This window comes from Nerophis ophidion, linkage group LG25 (genome assembly GCF_033978795.1).
Source record: "Nerophis ophidion isolate RoL-2023_Sa linkage group LG25, RoL_Noph_v1.0, whole genome shotgun sequence".
Taxonomy (NCBI): Eukaryota; Metazoa; Chordata; class Actinopteri; order Syngnathiformes; family Syngnathidae; genus Nerophis; species Nerophis ophidion.
This window is the reverse complement of record NC_084635.1, coordinates 6,368,850-6,387,176: the sequence shown is the minus strand read 5'-3', so window position 1 is coordinate 6,387,176 and position 18,327 is coordinate 6,368,850. Positions and strand designations below refer to the sequence as shown.

General features: G+C 43.4%; 1 protein-coding gene across 2 annotated transcripts in view; it reads left to right on the top strand.

Moving 5' to 3' along the window:
- Nucleotides 1-18,327, top strand: part of LOC133542869 (C-Jun-amino-terminal kinase-interacting protein 1-like) — a 147,055-nt gene that overhangs the window by 20,069 nt on the left and 108,659 nt on the right. For both annotated transcript variants that reach the window (XM_061887081.1, XM_061887082.1), the window contains exon 2: nucleotides 17,371-17,482. In XM_061887081.1, coding sequence (XP_061743065.1) covers nucleotides 17,371-17,482 — 112 coding nt within the window. The remainder of the gene's footprint in view (nucleotides 1-17,370; nucleotides 17,483-18,327) is intronic.

Below are 18,327 nucleotides of genomic sequence, written 5' to 3'. Positions count from 1 at the left end.
TGTTAGAAAAGCAGTGGATTAGGGTGACCTCGACATAAAATATATCGTTGTGGTAACAGCATGTACTGTAAGTACAACACAGTGCACACTAATTAGCTGGCTGGCCTCTTATGGCCTCAGTGATTGGTCACACTGTCCTTCATTAACACAAGCAGAGGTGCAGAATGAAAGGGGTCAATCTGGGTGGTAAGATGGCCCGCTGCCAGTGTAATGTAGACATTTATCTAGAATACTTGGAGACATCCCCACTGCACTGTTAATACTCCCTGATGTCATGTCAAAACTATTGTCGGGTTAGAAATATTCTTAGTTTCCAATTATACCCTATCTAGAGTCATTAGTTTGGAAATAAAACATTTAGCTGCCTGTAAGCACCTTTTCTCAACATTGGACTCAGTGTCTATATCAGTGGTTCTTAACCTGGGTTCGGTGAGTCGGGCTCAGGGGTTCGGCGGAGGTCAAGACACACCCAGACTCATCGTGTAAATAAAAAACTGCTCCCAATCGGCGTATTATGAATACGGAAGTCACACAGTTTTGCAGGTGTGTAATGTGTTATGAGTTAATGCACTGTGTTGGTTTTGTTCTTTGAACAAGGTGGTCATGCACGGTTTATTTTGTGCACCAGTAAAAAAACAACATAACTTCGTCTTGAATTTGAAAAAAAAAACATTTTATTTTTCACTAAAGAAGGGTTCGGTGAATGCGCATATGAAACTGTTGGGGTTCTGTACCACCGACAAGGTTAAAGGGGAACATTATCACAATTTAAAAAGGGTTAAAAACAATAAAAATCAGTTCCCAGTGGCTTGTTGTATTTTTTGAAGTTTTTTTCAAAATTTTACCGGTCCCGGAATATCCCTAAATAAAGCTTTAAAGAGCCTTATTTTCGCTATCTTCGAAACCACTATCCATTTCCCTGTGACGTCATTCAGGGCTGCCAATGTAAACAAACAATGGGAATACCACAGCAAGATATAGCGACATTAGCTCGGATTCAGACTCTGATTTCAGCGGCTTAAGCGATTCAACAGATTACGCATGTATTGAAACAGATGGTCGGAGTATGGAGGCAGATAGCGAAAACCAAATTGAAGAAGGAATTGAAGCTATTGAGCGAATAGCTATTGACGCTATTCGGCCATAGCGTGGGTGTACCTAATGAAGTGGCCCATAGCATGGCTGCCTTATTAGCATCGCCGGTAAAATGTGCGGACCAAACGATCAGGACTTTTGCATCTTGTGACACTGGAGCATCTTAAAGCCGTCGATTGGTAAGTGTTTGTTTCGCATTAAATGTGGGTATCTAGTTTCAAATGTACATACAGCTAGCGTAAATAGCATGTTAGCATCGATTAGCGTAGCATGATAGCATCGATTAGCTGGCATTCATGCCGTGACCAAATATGTCTGATTAGCACATAAGTCAACAACATCAACAAAATTGTGATTTCGTTGACTTAATCGTTGCAAATGCATCTGCAGGTTATCCATACATCTCTGTGCCATGTGTGTCTTAGCATCGCCGGTCAAATGTGAAGACACTCTGGTACATTCAATGGGGGTCTGGCGGCAGATTTCTTGCCAGTGGTGCAACTTGAATCCCTCCCTGTTAGTGTTGTTACACCCTCCGACAACACACCGACGAGGCATGATGTCTCCAAGGTTCCAAAAAATAGTCGAAAAAACGGAAAATAACAGAGCTGAGACCCGGTGTTTGTAATGTGAAAATGAAAATGGCGGGTGTGTTACCTCGATGACGTCACGTTCTGACGTCATCGCTAAAAGACCGATAAACAGAACGGCGTTTAATTTGCCAAAATTCACCCATTTAGAGTTCGGAAATCGGTTAAAAAAATACTTTGTCTTTTTTCTGCAGCATCAAGGTATATATTGACGCTTACATAGGTTTGGTGATAATGTTCCCCTTTAAGAACCACTGGTCTATATGAATACAAGGAAATGTCAATGAATGGTAAGGCTGTTGTGGTAGAAAGCCTATGCACTTTTACAATAGGTCCAAAATGTCTGAGCATTGAGTTAAGTATTGAAGTCAAATAGGCCTGGGCCGATATTCAATAAGTCAATTAACCGACGATACAAGGAAGATGAAGTCAGTATCCTTTCCAGCGTCGATAATCGCCGTATGTATGTGTGTATTCGCTGCTGGCAGGATGTTTGCAGTGGTCACTCAGACTAAGCGCACCATCACGAGTAGGAACCGGACCGCTGTTTTCAGAGTTCAACTGCATTTTTGTTGTTTTTGTCAGCACTATACACTTATACTCATGATGTGAAACACATATCGTAGTTTATCCAGAACATCAACATTTTTGGATTGGACTCGCGCCACAAAGCTCATACAAAATTTGGCACGTTTACACTCGACAAAACTCCCCTGCAAAAAACTTGATTGGGGTTCCTTTTACTTAAAGTCTACCAAATATCTTTGAAACTGATAGATTTGCACACAGATTTTTTTTAACATGCCAAATTCCTTGGGATGTGACCCACGTCATAAGTCGAGTCGGACCAATCATGTTTACTCAGATTTTCCGTCTTTTTCTCCACTAATTTCCTGAATTTGATCAATGACAAATACACCATGATTGTGAAACCTATTTTTCTGTTTCTTTGCTTGAAAATATTTCCAACCATACCTACCATTTTAAAATCCAATCCAATCCACTTTATTTATATAGCACATTTAAACATCAATAACGTTTCCAAAGTGCTGCACAGCCATGTTAACAACAATATTAAAAAAAACAATATTATGCTCCACCAATGACTGAATTAAAACAAAAAAATAAACAAATATAAAACCAATAATGGCCCTAGTGTGTGAATGTTGTCTGTCTATCTGTGTTGGCCCTGCGATGAGCTGGCGATTTGTCCAGGGTGTACCCCGCCTTCCGCCCGATTGTAGCTGAGATAGGCGCCGGCACCCCCCGCGACCCCGAAAGGGAATAAGCGGTAGAAAATGGATGGATGGATGGAAAACCAATAAAAACAATATAAAAACAAATATGATTAAAAACAATTTTAAAGTGTAAAATCAATTAAAACAGTAAGCAGCGCAGAGATGTCCCCAGCCGATACACAGGCAAGCAGTACATGGCCACCGGATCGGACCGGACCCCCTCCACAAGGGAGAGTGGGACATAGAAGAAAAAGAAAAGAAACGGCAGATCAACTGGTCTAAAAAGGTCTATTTAAAGGCTAGAGTATACAAATGAGTTTTAAGGTGAGACTTAAATGCTTCTACTGAGGTGGCATCTCGAACTGTTACCGGGAGGGCATTCCAGAGTACTGGAGCCCGAACGGAAAACGCTCTATAGCCCGCAGACTTTTTTTGGGCTTTGGGAATCACTAATAAGCCGGAGTCCTTTGAACGCAGATTTCTTGCCGGGACATATGGTACAATACAATCGGCAAGATAGGATGGAGCTAGACCGTGTAGTATTTTATACGTAAGTAGTAAAACCTTAAAGTCACATCTTAAGTGCACAGGAAGCCAGTGCAGGTGAGCCAGTACAGGCGTAATGTGATCAAACTTTCTTGTTCTTGTCAAAAGTCTAGCAGCCGCATTTTGTACCAACTGTAATCTTTTAATGCTAGACATGGGGAGACCCGAAAATAATATGTTACAACGCTGTGAACGGGACTCTCGCTGCTGTGTTGGATCCGCTTTGGACTGGACTCTCGCGACTGTGTTGGATCCATTATGGATTGAACTTTCACAGTATCATGTTAGACCCGCTCGACATCCATTGCTTTCCTCCTCTCCAAGGTTCTCATAGTCATCATTGTCACCGACGTCCCACTGGGTGTGAGTTTTCCTTGCCCTTATGTGGGCCTACCGAGGATGTCGTGGTGGTTTGTGCAGCCCTTTGAGACACTAGTGATTTAGGGCTATATAAGTAAACATTGATTGATTGATTGATAAAATACAAATCAAAGTGTATAAAAAACACAGAGGACGACAGAGGACCACACAACTCACGTAGTGTTAAAAGCCAAAGGATAAAAGTGGGTCTTAAGACGAGACTTAAAAGAGTCCACTGTGGAAGCAGTTTGAACATGGAGGGGCAGAGTGTTCCAGAGCTTAGGTCCGACCACAGAGAAGGCCCTGTCTCTCCTGGTCTTAAGTCTGGTTTTGGGCACCTCAAGCTGGAACTGGCTCTCAGACCTCAGAGCGCGTGCACGAATGTAATGGGGTACATATTAAGAAAGTTTAGGTCATTTAAACAAAACAAAAAAAATGTCACACCTAAAATCTTGAGCTCCATTGACATCGTATTGAAAAGGTTGACCATATATTAGTGCATTTCCACCGGGTTAAAAATGTCATAAATGTCTTAATATTTACACTGAATCACTGAAATTGTCTTAATTGTCAGTCCACCCTGAGATCGGTAGGTTGGGAGTTCAAACCCCGGCCGAGTCATACCAAAGACTATAAAAAAATGGGACCCATTACCTCCCTGCTTGGCACTCAGCATCAAGGGTTGGAATTGGAGGTTAAATCACCATAAATGATTCCCGGGCGCGGCACCGCTGCTGCCCACTGCTCCCCTCACTTCCCAGGGGGTGATCAAGGGGATGGGTCAAATGCAGAGGACAGGTTTCACCACACCTAGTGTGTGTGTGACAATCATTGGTACTTTAACTTAACTTGAACTTTAACTAGACATGTCTGATAATATTGGTTTAATTATCCCGGCCTGTATCCAGAATGGTGTGGGGCGTTGTACGCTCATGCAATTAACTGCCGATGGATTTTATCTGCATTTAGTATTTGTGCTGAATTATAAATGTGATGCAATTGTGTTGGTGTCATGTTAAGGGGATGTAAAGTAGACATGCACAACACACTCCAAGCTTACATTGATCACTGAAGGTGCTGATGTGTTATTTGAGATGCTGTTTGTTTGCGCTCCACACACATTAATAAATGTGCCTCGAAAGCCCGGAGAGATTTGACATGTTGTTGGTAGAGTCAGAGTGTGTGAATGCCAATATTGAGCATCTCTATTGTTAAAGGGGAACATTATCAGCAGACCTATGTAAGCCTCAATATATACCTTGATGGTGCTGAATAAAGACCATCTATTTTTTTAACCGATTTCCGAACTCTAAATGGGTGAATTTTGGCGAATTAAACGCCATTCTGTTTATCGCGCTGGAGGCGATGACGTTAGAATGTGACGTCGCCGAGGTAATACAGCCGCCATTTTCATTTTCAACACATTGTAAATATTGGGTCTCAGCTCTGTTATTTTCCGTTTTTTCGACTATTTTTTGGAACCTCGGAGACATCATGCCTCGTCGGTGTGTTGTCGGAGGGTGTAACAACACTAACAGGGAGGGATTCAAGTTGCACCACTGGCTCGAAGATGCGAAAGTGTCTGCCGCCAGACCCCCATTGAATGTGCCGGAGTGTCTCCACATTTTACCGGCGATGACAGACATGGCACAGAGATGTATGGATAACCTGCAGATGCATTTGCAACGATAAAGTCAACGAAATCACAAAGGTGAGTTTTGTTGATGTTGACTTATGTGCTAGGGCTTCACGGTGGGAGAGGGGTTAGTGCATCTGCCTCACAATACGAAGGTCCTGCAGTCCTGGGTTCAATCCCAGGCTCGGGATCTTTCTGTGTGGAGTTTGCATGTTCTCCCCGTGACTGCGTGGGTTCCCTCCGGGTACTTCGGCCTCCAAAAACATGCACCTTGGGATAGGTTGATTGGCAACACTAAATTGGCCCTAGTGTGTGAATGTGAGTGTGAATGTTGTCTGTCTATCTGTGTTGGCCCTGCGATGAGGTGGCGACTTGTCCAGGGTGTACCCCGCCTTCTGCCTGATTGTAGCTGAGATAGGCGCCAGCGCCCCCCGCGACCCCAAAAGGGAATAAGCGGTAGAAAATGGATGGATGGATGGACTTATGTGCTAATCAGACATATTTGGTCGCGGCGTGACTGCCAGCTAATCGATGCTAACATGCTATTTACCGGCGGAGCTAAAGCAGACAATGTTGGTGACCCCTGCCCTATCGACTCAATTGTTAGCAGACTTTCTTTAAACGATTCTTAAATGCATAAAAAAAAAATTGTGTTCTTGTCTTACATTGGGATAGTGAAAAATAAACAGCACATCTCTTTCCATTTTTTTTTTGCATATTTCCAGTATGACTGATCTGCTGATAGGGGCAGACTGCAGACGGGTTCCCGCGTGATGTCATCTGACCCCGAATCTACGGAAATTATCGATCACATTAGGAGCGGATTATTCAAATTAGCCGTCTGAAATTGTGGCATTTTGTGATGCAGCTGGGATAGGCTCCAGCACCCCCCGCGATCCGAAATGGACAAACGGTAGAACTTGGATGGATGGATGGATGGCTTTTGTGATGGTATTTTCACATATTTTCCATCCATCCATCCATCCATCATCTTCCGCTTATCCGAGGTCGGGTCGCGGGGGCAACAGCCTGAGCAGGGAAACCCAGACTTCCCTCTCCCCAGCCACTTCGTCTAGCTCTTCCCGGGGGATCTCGAGGCGTTCCCAGGCCAGCCGGGAGACATAGTCTTCCCAACGTGTCCTGGGTCTTCCCCGTGGCCTCCTACCGGTTGGACGTGCCCTAAACACCTCCCTAGGGAGGCGTTCGGGTGGCATCCTGACCAGATGCCCGAACCACCTCATCTGGCTCCTCTCGATGTGAAGGAGCAGCGGCTTTACTTTGAGTTCCTCCCGGATGGCAGAGCTTCTCACCCTATCTCTAAGGGAGAGCCCTGCCACACGGCGGAGGAAACTCATTTGGGCCGCTTGTACCCGTGATCTTATCCTTTCGGTCATGACCCAAAGCTCATGACCATAGGTGAGGATGGGAACGTAGATCGACCGGTAAATTGAGAGCTTTGCCTTCCGGCTCAGCTCCTTCTTCACCACAACGGATCGGTACAACTTCCGCATTACTGAAGACGCCGCACCGATCCGCCTGTCGATCTCACGATCCACTCTTCCCCCACTCGTGAACAAGACTCCTAGGTACTTGAACTCCTCCACCTGGGGCAGGGTCTCCTCCCCAACCCGGAGATGGCACTCCACCCTTTTCCGGGCGAGAACCATGGACTCGGACTTGGAGGTGCTGATTCTCATTCCGGTCGCTTCACACTCGGCTGCGAACCGATCCAGCGAGAGCTGAAGATCCCGGTCAGATGAAGCCATCAGGACCACATCATCTGCAAAAAGCAGAGACCTAATCCTGCGGTTACCAAACCGGATCCCCTCAACGCCTTGACTGCGCCTAGAAATTCTGTCCATAAAAGTTATGAACAGAATGGGTGACAAAGGACAGCCTTGGCGGAGTCCAACCCTCACTGGAAATGTGTTCCACTTACTGCCGGCAATGCGGACCAAGCTCTGGCACTGATCATACAGGGAGCGGACCGCCACAATAAGACAGTCAAATACCCCAATACCTCTCTGAGCACTCCCCACAGGACTTCCCGAGGGACACGGTCCAATGCCTTCTCCAAGTCCACAAAGCACATGTAGACTGGTTGGGCAAACTCCCATGCACCCTCAAGAGTGAGGGAAGAGTGGATCGTGAGATCGACAGTCGGATCGGTGCGGCGTCTTCAGTAATGCGGACGTTGTACCGATCCGTTGTGGTGAAGAAGGAGCTGAGCCGGAAGGCAAAGCTCTCAATTTACCGGTCGATCTACGTTCCCATCCTCACCTATGGTCATGAGCTTTGGGTCATGACCGAAAGGATAAGATCACGGGTACCAGCGGCCCAAATGAGTTTGGGTCTCTCCCTTAGAGATAGGGTGAGAAGCTCTGTCATCCGGGAGGAACTCAAAGTAAAGCCGCTGCTCCTCCACATCGAGAGGAGCCAGATGAGGTGGTTCGGGCATCTGGTCAGGATGCCACCCGAACGCCTCCCTAGGGAGGTGTTTAGGGCACGTCCAACCGGTAGGAGGCCACGGGGAAGACCCAGGACACGTTGGGAAGACTATGTCTCCCAGCTGGCCTGGGAACGCCTCGGGATCCCCCGGGAAGAGCTAGACGAAGTGGCTGGGGAGAGGGAAGTCTGGGTTTCCCTGCTTAGGCTGTTGCCCCCGCGACCCGACCTCGGATAAGCGGAAGATGATGGATGGATAATCTGTCAGGTTCAAACACTGATGACATCTATTAAACAGACGAGAAGCAATGAATCATGCAGAGACAGCGTTAAATTTGTCTCAATGTGGAGACATATGTTTTGGGCTGTATTCTAGTTACAGATCCAAACTACGTCCTAAAAGTCCAGCCCGCGTGCTTCCTCTATTTTATTGGGAGGTCCATTTTTAACATCACTGAAGCTGTTGCTGAGGGAAGGGGGGTAATCCCGACAACTCCAGTTAGACACAATAAATGTTTATACAAAAATGCAAATGTGTTGATGCTGGTGATATCGCCTTGTCTCTCTGCTCTGTCTGCGTCACGGCGGTGTTCGGCCTTGGCAGTCAGCAGGCCGTTCCTGGACTCAGACACCGATACCAGGATGGCTGGCAATCCAAAAGTACCGACAAAGAAAAATACTACTTCAGTACAATTGACAATAAATATAGCAACGGCCCTTAAGCATAAAAGTTGTGTGATAATATATACAAAACTACTATGACATAATCACAGTGTTACAAATAACATTCAAAATATAAAACATCCTCATGCATTTTAATCCGTCCAACCGTTTTCTACCGTACTTGTTCATGAAGTCGCATTAATGTTAAGAAGTACTTTAATTATTATTGGTTAACTTCAGAATAAAAATCTTATTAAAAAGAAAAAGAGACTTATTGTACTTCAAGAATGTTAGACCTACATAAAAATGCACACATTTTGTTGTATTCAGTGTTAAAAAATATTATATGGCTCTCACGAAAATACCTTTTAAAAAATGTTTAGCTTTCATGGCTCTCTCTCAGCCAAAAAGGTTCCCGACCCCTGGTTTAATATATACAATGGAACACAATATCACAAAGTCAACTTGTTTTTCCATAATACTACTACTTTAGGTTTTTTAGATATCCTACGTATTTACAACATTATATACTTAAGCGCTGGTCTTGGTTTGAAGAATAAGGGCTTTTGTCCCTCAGGGCTAACAGTGTTGTCCCTAATACTATTCTTCTCTTCCTGGCTGTTTCACTTCCTCCTCCTTCAGGGCCTCATTATATGTAAACAGATGCTTCTGAAAACCATATCCATCTTCTGAACTGTGGTGTTGGTAGATGATCATACAGTAGGGTATTCTCATTCTTTTCAGACTTGAATTATAGGCAGATTAGGGTTGTACGGTATACCTCTACTAGTATAGTACTGCGATACTAATGAATCATATTCGGTACTATACCGCCTCCAAAAAGTACCGGTTCTCCCTATTCCCCACCCCTTTTTTTGGACAGGCATTAGGGGCGCATCGTCATCACGTCGGGACCTTTTTGGTTTTACGAGCAGAGGAGCATGTTTGGCAGCGCACAATCAAAGACAGGGTATCCGCGGATCCTTAAAAAGTCTTAAATTCATGTATATACAATTAAGGCCTTAAAAAGTATTACATTTATTAGAAATTTCCTAAGATGGTCTTAAATTCAGTACTCAATGGTCTTAAATTGTCGGGCCGTTTTTTTTTTTATTTTTTCGGGGCACGTCTTTGAGTAAAAGTTACGGCCCGTCTTTGAGTAAAAATGAGTGATTTCAGTGTCAGTCGCGTCCCGCCTTTCCGTCAGCATGGGGAAATGCAAGTTTTTGCGAGCGTTGGCTGGAGGGCAGCCGGTTTAAAAGCTGGCTTAAGCCTGTTGCCAATCCCGAGGAGGCCAGGTGCATACTTTGTAAGAGGGATTTCAAACTCGGCACCATAGGAATTAGCGCGGTCGAATCGCACATGCAGTGCGGTAAGCATAAAATGGCGGCAGAGAGCCAAAAACAAACACCGGGCATTTCTCAGTTCTGCGTGGGTTATTTTTCCTATTTTCCTACCTTTTCTACGGACATACGTACCTTTTAAAGGGGAACATTATCAGCAGACCTATGTAAGCGTCAATATATACCTTGATGGTGCAGAATAAAGACCATATATTTTTTTAACCGATTTCCGAATTCTAGACGGGTGAATTTTGGCGAATTAAACGCCTTTCTGTTTATTGCCCTGGTGGCGATGACGTCAGAACGTAACGTCACCGAGGTAATACAGTCGCCATTTTCAGTTTCAACACAGCTCTGTTATTTTCCGTTTTTTCGACTTTTTTGGAACCTTGGAGACATCATGCCTCGTCGGTGTGTTGTCGGAAGGTGTAACAACACTAAGAGGGAGGGATTCAAGTTGCACCACTGGCAAGAAATCTGCCGCCAGACCCCCATTGAATGTGCCAGAGTGTCTGCACATTTTACCGGCGATGCTAAGACAGACATGGCACAGAGATGTATGGATAACCTGCAGATGCATTTGCAACGATAAAGTCAACAAAATCACAAAGGTGAGTTTTGTTGATGTTGACTTATGTGCTAATCAGACATATTTGGTCGCGGCGTGACTGCCAGCTAATCGATGCTAACATGCTATGCTAATCGATGCTAACATGCTATTTACCCGCGGTGCTAAAGCAGACATGGCACAGAGATGTATGGATAACCTGCAGATGCATTTGCAACTATAAAGTCAACAAATTCACAAAGGTGAGTTTTGTTGATGTTGACTGCCAGCTAATCGATGCTAACATGCTACGCTAATCGATGCTAACATGCTATTTACCGGCGGTGCTAAAGCAGACATGGCACAGAGATGTATGGATAACCTGCAGATGCATTTGCAACTATAAAGTCAACAAATTCACAAAGGTGAGTTTTGTTGATGTTGATGTTGACTGCCAGCTAATCGATGCTAACATGCTACGCTAATCGATGCTAACATGCTATTTACCGGCGGTGCTAAAGCAGACATGGCACAGAGATGTATGGATAACCTGCAGATGCATTTGCAACTATATTACGTTTCCTTCCACCCACATTTAATGCGAAAAAAACACTTACCAATGGAAGGATTTAAGTTGCTCCAGTGTCACGGGATGCGAAAGTCCTGATCGTCTGGTTTGCACATTTTACCGGCGATGCTAACTCAGCTATTCGGCCATGCTATGGCTATGAATAGCGTCAATAGCTATTCGCTCAATAGCTTCAGTTTTTTCTTCAATACTTTCATACTCCAACCATCCGTTTCAATACATGCGTAATCTGTTGAATCGCTTAAGTCGCTGAAATCCGAGTCTGAATCCGAGCTAATGTCGCTATATCTTGCTGTGGTATTCGCCGTTGTTTGTTTACATTGGCAGCACTGTGTGACGTCACAGGGAAATGGATAGTCGCATCGCAAAAAGCGAAAATCAAGCACTTTAAAGCTTTTTTTTAGGGATATTCGGGGACCGGTAAAATTGAGAAAAAAACTTCAAAAAATACAACAAGCCACTGGGAACTGATTTTTACTGTTTTTAACCCTTTTGAAATTGTGATAATGTTCCCCTTTAACATGAGTTGATAACAGGAAGTTAAGAGGAGCTTGCAACCCTTAAAATGTCCTAATGTATTCCACAAAGAATTATGTTTTCCTTGATCCCATAATTTAGAAGACGCATGCTCTTTGGGATGCATTTGTGGATGATAATTTGGTTATGTAGTCATCTTGAGGTCATACTGTTGCTACCATTTCACATGATGGAATCAGTCATTTAATTAAATAGACATTCAAGTCAAGATGAAAAATAAAATGTAATGCGTACTGTAAATAGAAGTCGTATTGTGATGTTATTGTTGTGGTAGTGTAGTTATGGTACATTTCAGAATATAATACAAGCACTGATACTCAGCCTTTTGCTATGTTTCAGGTTGTGTATGGATATTGACATTGCAAAGAAGTATATCAGCCAATACTGATACCAATCTGATACCTTCTTTTCTCCTTTCTTGTTATAGTAATTATTCAATGGCCCATAACATACTGCTATTTATTTAAATGTACATACCTGTGGTTTTATAAGTACTTTTGATTGGTAACCCAGTAGCACATTTTAAAGATAATTTAAAAAAAAAAGATTCAAGTCAAACTTAAAAGTTTAAATCCGAAACTTGAAACAAAGCAGAAAGAAATTGTAATTTCAATCGCTGATGCCATACCTCACACTCAAAGCTGATTGCAATGCAGTTATGGTTTTACGCGTCCGATTCCGACATTTTATTATCCATTATTTTATTTATGGTGAATGCTATTGACAGTGTAACAATGAAAAACACTTTTTTCAATTACTTAATTATTCTCTTTAATTACTTACAATTGTTTGCATAACAAAGTCAATAGTAGGGCGGTATAGCTCGGTTGGTAGAGTGGCCGTGCCAGCAACTTGAGGGTTGCAGGTTCGATTCCCGCTTCCGCCATCCTATTCACTGCCGTTGTGTCCTTGGGCAAGACACTTTACCCACCTGCTCCCAGTGCCACCCACACTGGTTTAAATGTAACTTAGATATTGGGTTTCACTATGTAAAGCGCTTTGAGTCACTAGAGAAAAGCGCTATATAAATATAATTCACTAAATTCACTACATAACTAAACAAAAGCAAGAACTACCATGTACTACTCATTTAATACTTTTGGTTGTCGCCATCAAAGCCCTCCTGTGTCCAAAGAATTATTTCTTGACATTAAACGATTACAGTTGGTACAAAATGCGGCTGCTAGACTTTTGACAAGAACAAGAAAGTTTGATCACATTACGCCTGTACTGGCTCACCTGCACTGGCTTCCTGTGCACTTAAGATGTGACTTTAAGGTTTTACTACTTACGTATAAAATACTACACGGTCTAGCTCCATCCTATCTTGCCGATTGTATTGTACCGTATGTCCCGGCAAGTAATCTGCGTTCAAAAGACTCCGGCTTATTAGTGATTCCTAAAGCCCAAAAAAAGTCTGCGGGCTATAGAGCGTTTTCCGTTCGGGCTCCAGTACTCTGGAATGCCCTCCCGGTAACAGTTCGAGATGCTGCCTCAGTAGAAGCATTTAAGTCTCACCTTAAAACTCATTTGTATACTCTAGCCTTTAAATAGACTTCCTTTTTAGACCAGTTGATATGCCGCTTCTTTTCTTTCTGTCCTATGTCCCCCCCCTCCCTTGTGGAGGGGGTCCGGTCCGATGACCATGGATGAAGTACTGGCTGTCCATAGTCGGGACCCAGGATGGACCGCTCGCCTGTGTATCGGTTGGGGACATCTCTACGATGCTGATCCAACTCCGCTTGGGATGGTTTCCTGTGGACGTGACTCTCACTGCTGTCTTGGATCCGCTTTGAACTGAACTCTCGCGGCTGTGCTGGAGCCACTATGGATTGAACTTTCACAGTATCATGTTAGACCCGCTCGACATCCATTGCTTTCGGTCCCCTAGGGGGGGGTTGCCCACATTTGAGGTCCTCTCCAAGGTTTCTCATAGTCATCATTGTCACTTGCGTCCCACTGGATGTGAATTCTCCCTGCCCACTGGGTGTGAGTCTTCCTTGCCATTTTGTGGGTTCTTCCGAGGATGTCGTAGTCGTAGTGGTTTGTGCAGTCTTTTTGAGACATTTGTGATTTAGGGCTATATAAATAAACATTGATTGATTGATTGATCAAATCACACTTGTATTGATCAGATACAGACATTACACCTTGGTATCGACTTCATCAATTTATGGATCGATCCACCCTCTTACATGTGGTATACTGACTGAGACAATGCTAACACAACAAACGTGTTGTTATATTATCCACTCTCTAGATTCTTATCGAAATGATTTTTAATTTCTTGCATTTATTTCTTGGAGTTGTTTCAAGATAACTTTGCTGTTAGCTTAGCTGTTAGCATGCTTGCTGCTAGCTTGCTCTGACTCAGTGTGTAACATGTTTAGCCCTCCTCCTTCCGTGATACTAATATGTGATAATGACACTTAAAATACTAAGAAAAGCAGTTTATTTGCCATAGTGGGGTGACTATTACCATGAATTCCGGACTACAAGATGCTCCTTTTTTCGTCTGATGCTCCTTTCTTTGCTAACGGCCGTATTTTAAATTGTTTTCATCGAACAAAAGCAAAGACACTGAACAGATGTGTTATTGTTTGTGGTATGGCGCCATCTTTTAGACGAGTTTGCTCACTGCAGGTGCTGCGGTTTGAACGTCCACAGTATTTGCTTCTGTTTAGTACTTTCAACTGGATGTACAGGTGCCGTTCCGTCCTGTGGTCTCCATAGCATTTTTACTCGTATGGATTCTTCGTTCATCACTCGAAACCTTTCTCACTTTTACAGTCTAACTAACACTATTCATATTTACTAACCCGTCACATGTGATGTCTGTAGGAGTGTTTTCATGCATATTTGTACGTGCTATCGTAATGTAATCAAGCTAATATGTTAACAAGTTTACCAGTGTCTGGCTTTATTTTTGTATTGTTTCAGTTTCACAAGTTTCTCAGTAAATTCCCCAAGACGTCACTGTGGACTTATTGAGTCTGTTTAGCTGATTGGAGAGCTAGCTTCTGCAATTAGTGGTTCCATGACAATGACTTGTGTTTTGTTTACTGCCATGACACCATTTGGAAATAATTACGGTATGTAAATAAAGATTAACAGAATCAATTTGTGGAAATAACTAATGTACATTAACACAATGTATATATCTGCAGCTTATAGTACGGCGCGACTAAGATATGGAAAATGTTTCTAAAAAATGTATTCTAGAAATGTAGTGTGTGCGGTTTATATAGTCTGAAAAATACGGTATTAGTTTACGGGAGCGTCTCTGCACTGTCTATGGCATGGGTGTCAAACTCTGGCCCGCGGGCCAAATTTGGCCCGCCGTGTAATTTAATGTGGCCCTTGAGGCAATATCAATTTAGCATTAGAGCTGGCCCGCCGGTGTTATACAGCGTCGGTGCCGCTGTGACACCGCATTCACCGCTAATACTCATACTTGCCAACCCTCCTAATTTTCCCGGTAGACTCCCGAAGTTCAGTGCCCCTCCCAAAAGTCTCCCGGGGCAACCATTCTCCCGAATTTCTACCGATTTCCACCTGGACAACTATATTGTGGGCGTGCATTTAAGGGACTGCCTTTAACGTTCTCTACAACCTGTCGTCACGTCCGCTTTTCCTCCATACTAACAGCGTGTCACATATTTGTGGCTTTTACACACACACACACACGCACAAGTGAATGCAACGCATACTTGGTCAACAGCCATACAGGTCACACTGAGGGTGGCCGTATAAAACAACTTTAACACTGTTACAAATATGTGCCACACTGTGAACCCACACCAAACAAGAATGACAAACACATTTCGGGTGAACATCCGCACTGTAACACAACAGAACAAATACCCAGAACTCCTTGCAGCACTAACTCTTCCGGGAAACTTCCAGCAAACTGACCAATAATTAACGTTTTATTCATGCATTTTCTCTTGCTACTTCAAGGCTTGAATGTTTGGTTTATTCATTATTGTTATTTTATTTTCAAATGTATTATTAGCTTGTGGGGCTTCACGGTGGCAGAGGGGTTAGTGCGTCAGCCTCACAATACGAAGGTCCTGCAGTCCTGGGTTCAAATCCAGGCTCGGGATCTTTCTGTGTGGAGTTTGCATGTTCTCCCCGTGACTGCGTGGGTTCCCTCCGGGTACTCCGGCTTCCTCCCACTTCCAAAGACATGCACCTGGGGATAGGTTGATTGGCAACACTAAATTGGCCCTAGTGTGTGAATGTGAGTGTGAATGTTGTCTGTCTCTCTGTGTTGGCCCTGCGATGAGGTGGCGACTTGTCCAGGGTGTACCCCGCCTTCCGCCCGATTGTAGCTGAGATAGGCGCCAGCGCCCCCCGCGACCCCGAAAGGGAATAAGCGGTAGAAAATGGATGGATGGATATTAGCTTGTGGGAAAAAAAATTATATTTACTTCAGAAGATTGCAAATAGAAAAAAAGGCATAACATTTTTATTTAAATTTTATTTGATATTCCATTGATATTTTTTTAATTATTATTATTATTATTATTATTTGAAACTGGATTTTGCATGTCACTAAAGTTATATAAGCCTTGCTTGTTCAATATTTAATGCAAAACTTGTTTGGGTCCCTATTAAAGGGTTAATTTGTTCAACCTTTTGTACCATATGTCCTGGCAAGAAATCTGCGTTCAAAGGACTCCGGCTTATTAGTGATTCCCAAAGCCCAAAAAAAGTCTGCGGGCTATAGAGCGTTTTCCGTTCGGGCTCCAGTACTCTGGAATGCCCTCCCGGTAACAGTTCGAGATGCTACCTCAGTAGAAGCATTTAAGTCTCACCTTAAAACTCATCTGTATACTCTAGCCTTTAAATAGACTCCCTTTTTAGACCAGTTGATCTGCCGTTTCTTTTCTTTTTCTTCTATGTCCCACTCTCCCTTGTGGAGGGGGTCCGGTCCGATCCGGTGGCCATGTACTGCTTGCCTGTGTATCGGCTGGGGACATCTCTGCGCTGCAGATCCGCCTCCGCTTGGGATGGTTTCCTGCTGGCTCCGCTGTGAACGGGACTCTCGCTGCTGTGTTGGATCCGCTTTGGACTGGACTCTCGCGACTGTGTTGGATCCATTGTGGATTGAACTTTCACAGTATCATGTTAGACCCGCTCGACATCCATTGCTTTCCTCCTCTCCAAGGTTCTCATAGTCATCATTGTCACCGACGTCCCACTGGGTCATTTTTGTCACCGATGTCCCACTGGGTGTGAGTTTTCCTTGCCCTTATGTGGGCCTTCCGAGGATGTCGTGGTGGTTTGTGCAGCCCTTTGAGACACTAGTCGTGGTGGTTTGTGCAGCCCTTTGAGACACTAGTGATTTAGGGCTATATAAGTAAACATTGATTGATTGATTGAACCTTGGCCCCCGGCATTGTTCCTTTTAAAATTTTGGCCCACTCTGTATTTGAGTTTGACACACCTGGTCTATGGGGATACAAAATTAGCTGTTAGCAGCTTGTTAGCTGGGGAATACAAATAAATACAGTGCCAGCCATAAGAGATTGGAGTTTGTGAGCAACAGCAATTACGTTAATTTTAATTTTCAGGCTAGTTTCCGTAACTGCTATTCATTCCGGGATTTAAGTATTTACAATCTTGAAACCTAAACACAAGCCATGGTCTGGCATGGTGTCTCTTAAGTGTCGGACTGGTAATCTGCTCAACAAGATTTGGAGAGGAAAGGAGTCCTGAAAAAATTTATTTGTTCTTTAATCTCTTCCCTTTTCCTCCTGATCTGATCCCAACCAGGTTGACCCATGACATCAGCCTGGGTGAGTTTGAAGATGATGACCTGTCGGAGATTACAGAGATCACAGATGAGCGCGGGGTGAGCCTTAACTGCAACGGCCCTGATGTAAAGGTAAGATTAGCACATTTTTACGAAATTACCTTCGCACTTTTTACGAGGGGTATCAATTCTCTCTCACCTGTTTTTCATCTAGAGATCCATCAATCCATGTTTAAATGGTTTATGCAGTTTAGGGTAAAGGGGAAGCCATCTGACACCTTAGACCAGGGCTGTCAAACTTAATCAAGCCTGGGCTGGAATTTAAAGCTCAATTTAGATTGCGGTATCACAGGATTAATTGACCCATTTGCACGTACCCATGCGTCGTATAGTATGTAATGTTTCCTGGACTGTGTAAGAGTGCACTGATTTTAAAGATATTGTACGGAGGTGTTAAATTCCACTTAAATCATTGGTTGTTTTTTCTGGCTTTGATAAAATGTGCAAGACAGCCGGTGAATGTGTTTTTTTAAATGTGGACACCGATTTGGAGAAAATGTGCATTTTTTTTAAATATCTGCGTTTGTGTTCATTGGGGCTGCAACTAATGACTATTTTGTTATTCAAATTGTCCTCAACTGTCTTAACGATTAGTGAACTAGTTGTACACATATTAAATAATTATATAATATATAATTATAATGTATAATGCATATGTTCCTTGACTGCACTTAAATGTAGAATATATGTAGAATATATTTCTACTATTCATATATTGTATATATAATATATGTTATATATTATTTATTATTTTTAATGTAGGCTTCACGGTGGCAGAGGGGTTAGTGCGTCTGCCTCACAATACGAAGGTCCTGCAGTCCTGGGTTCAAACCCAGGCTCGGGATCTTTCTGTGTGAAGTTTGCATGTTCTCCCCGTGAATGCGTGGGTTCCCTCCGGGTACTCCGGCTTCCTCCCA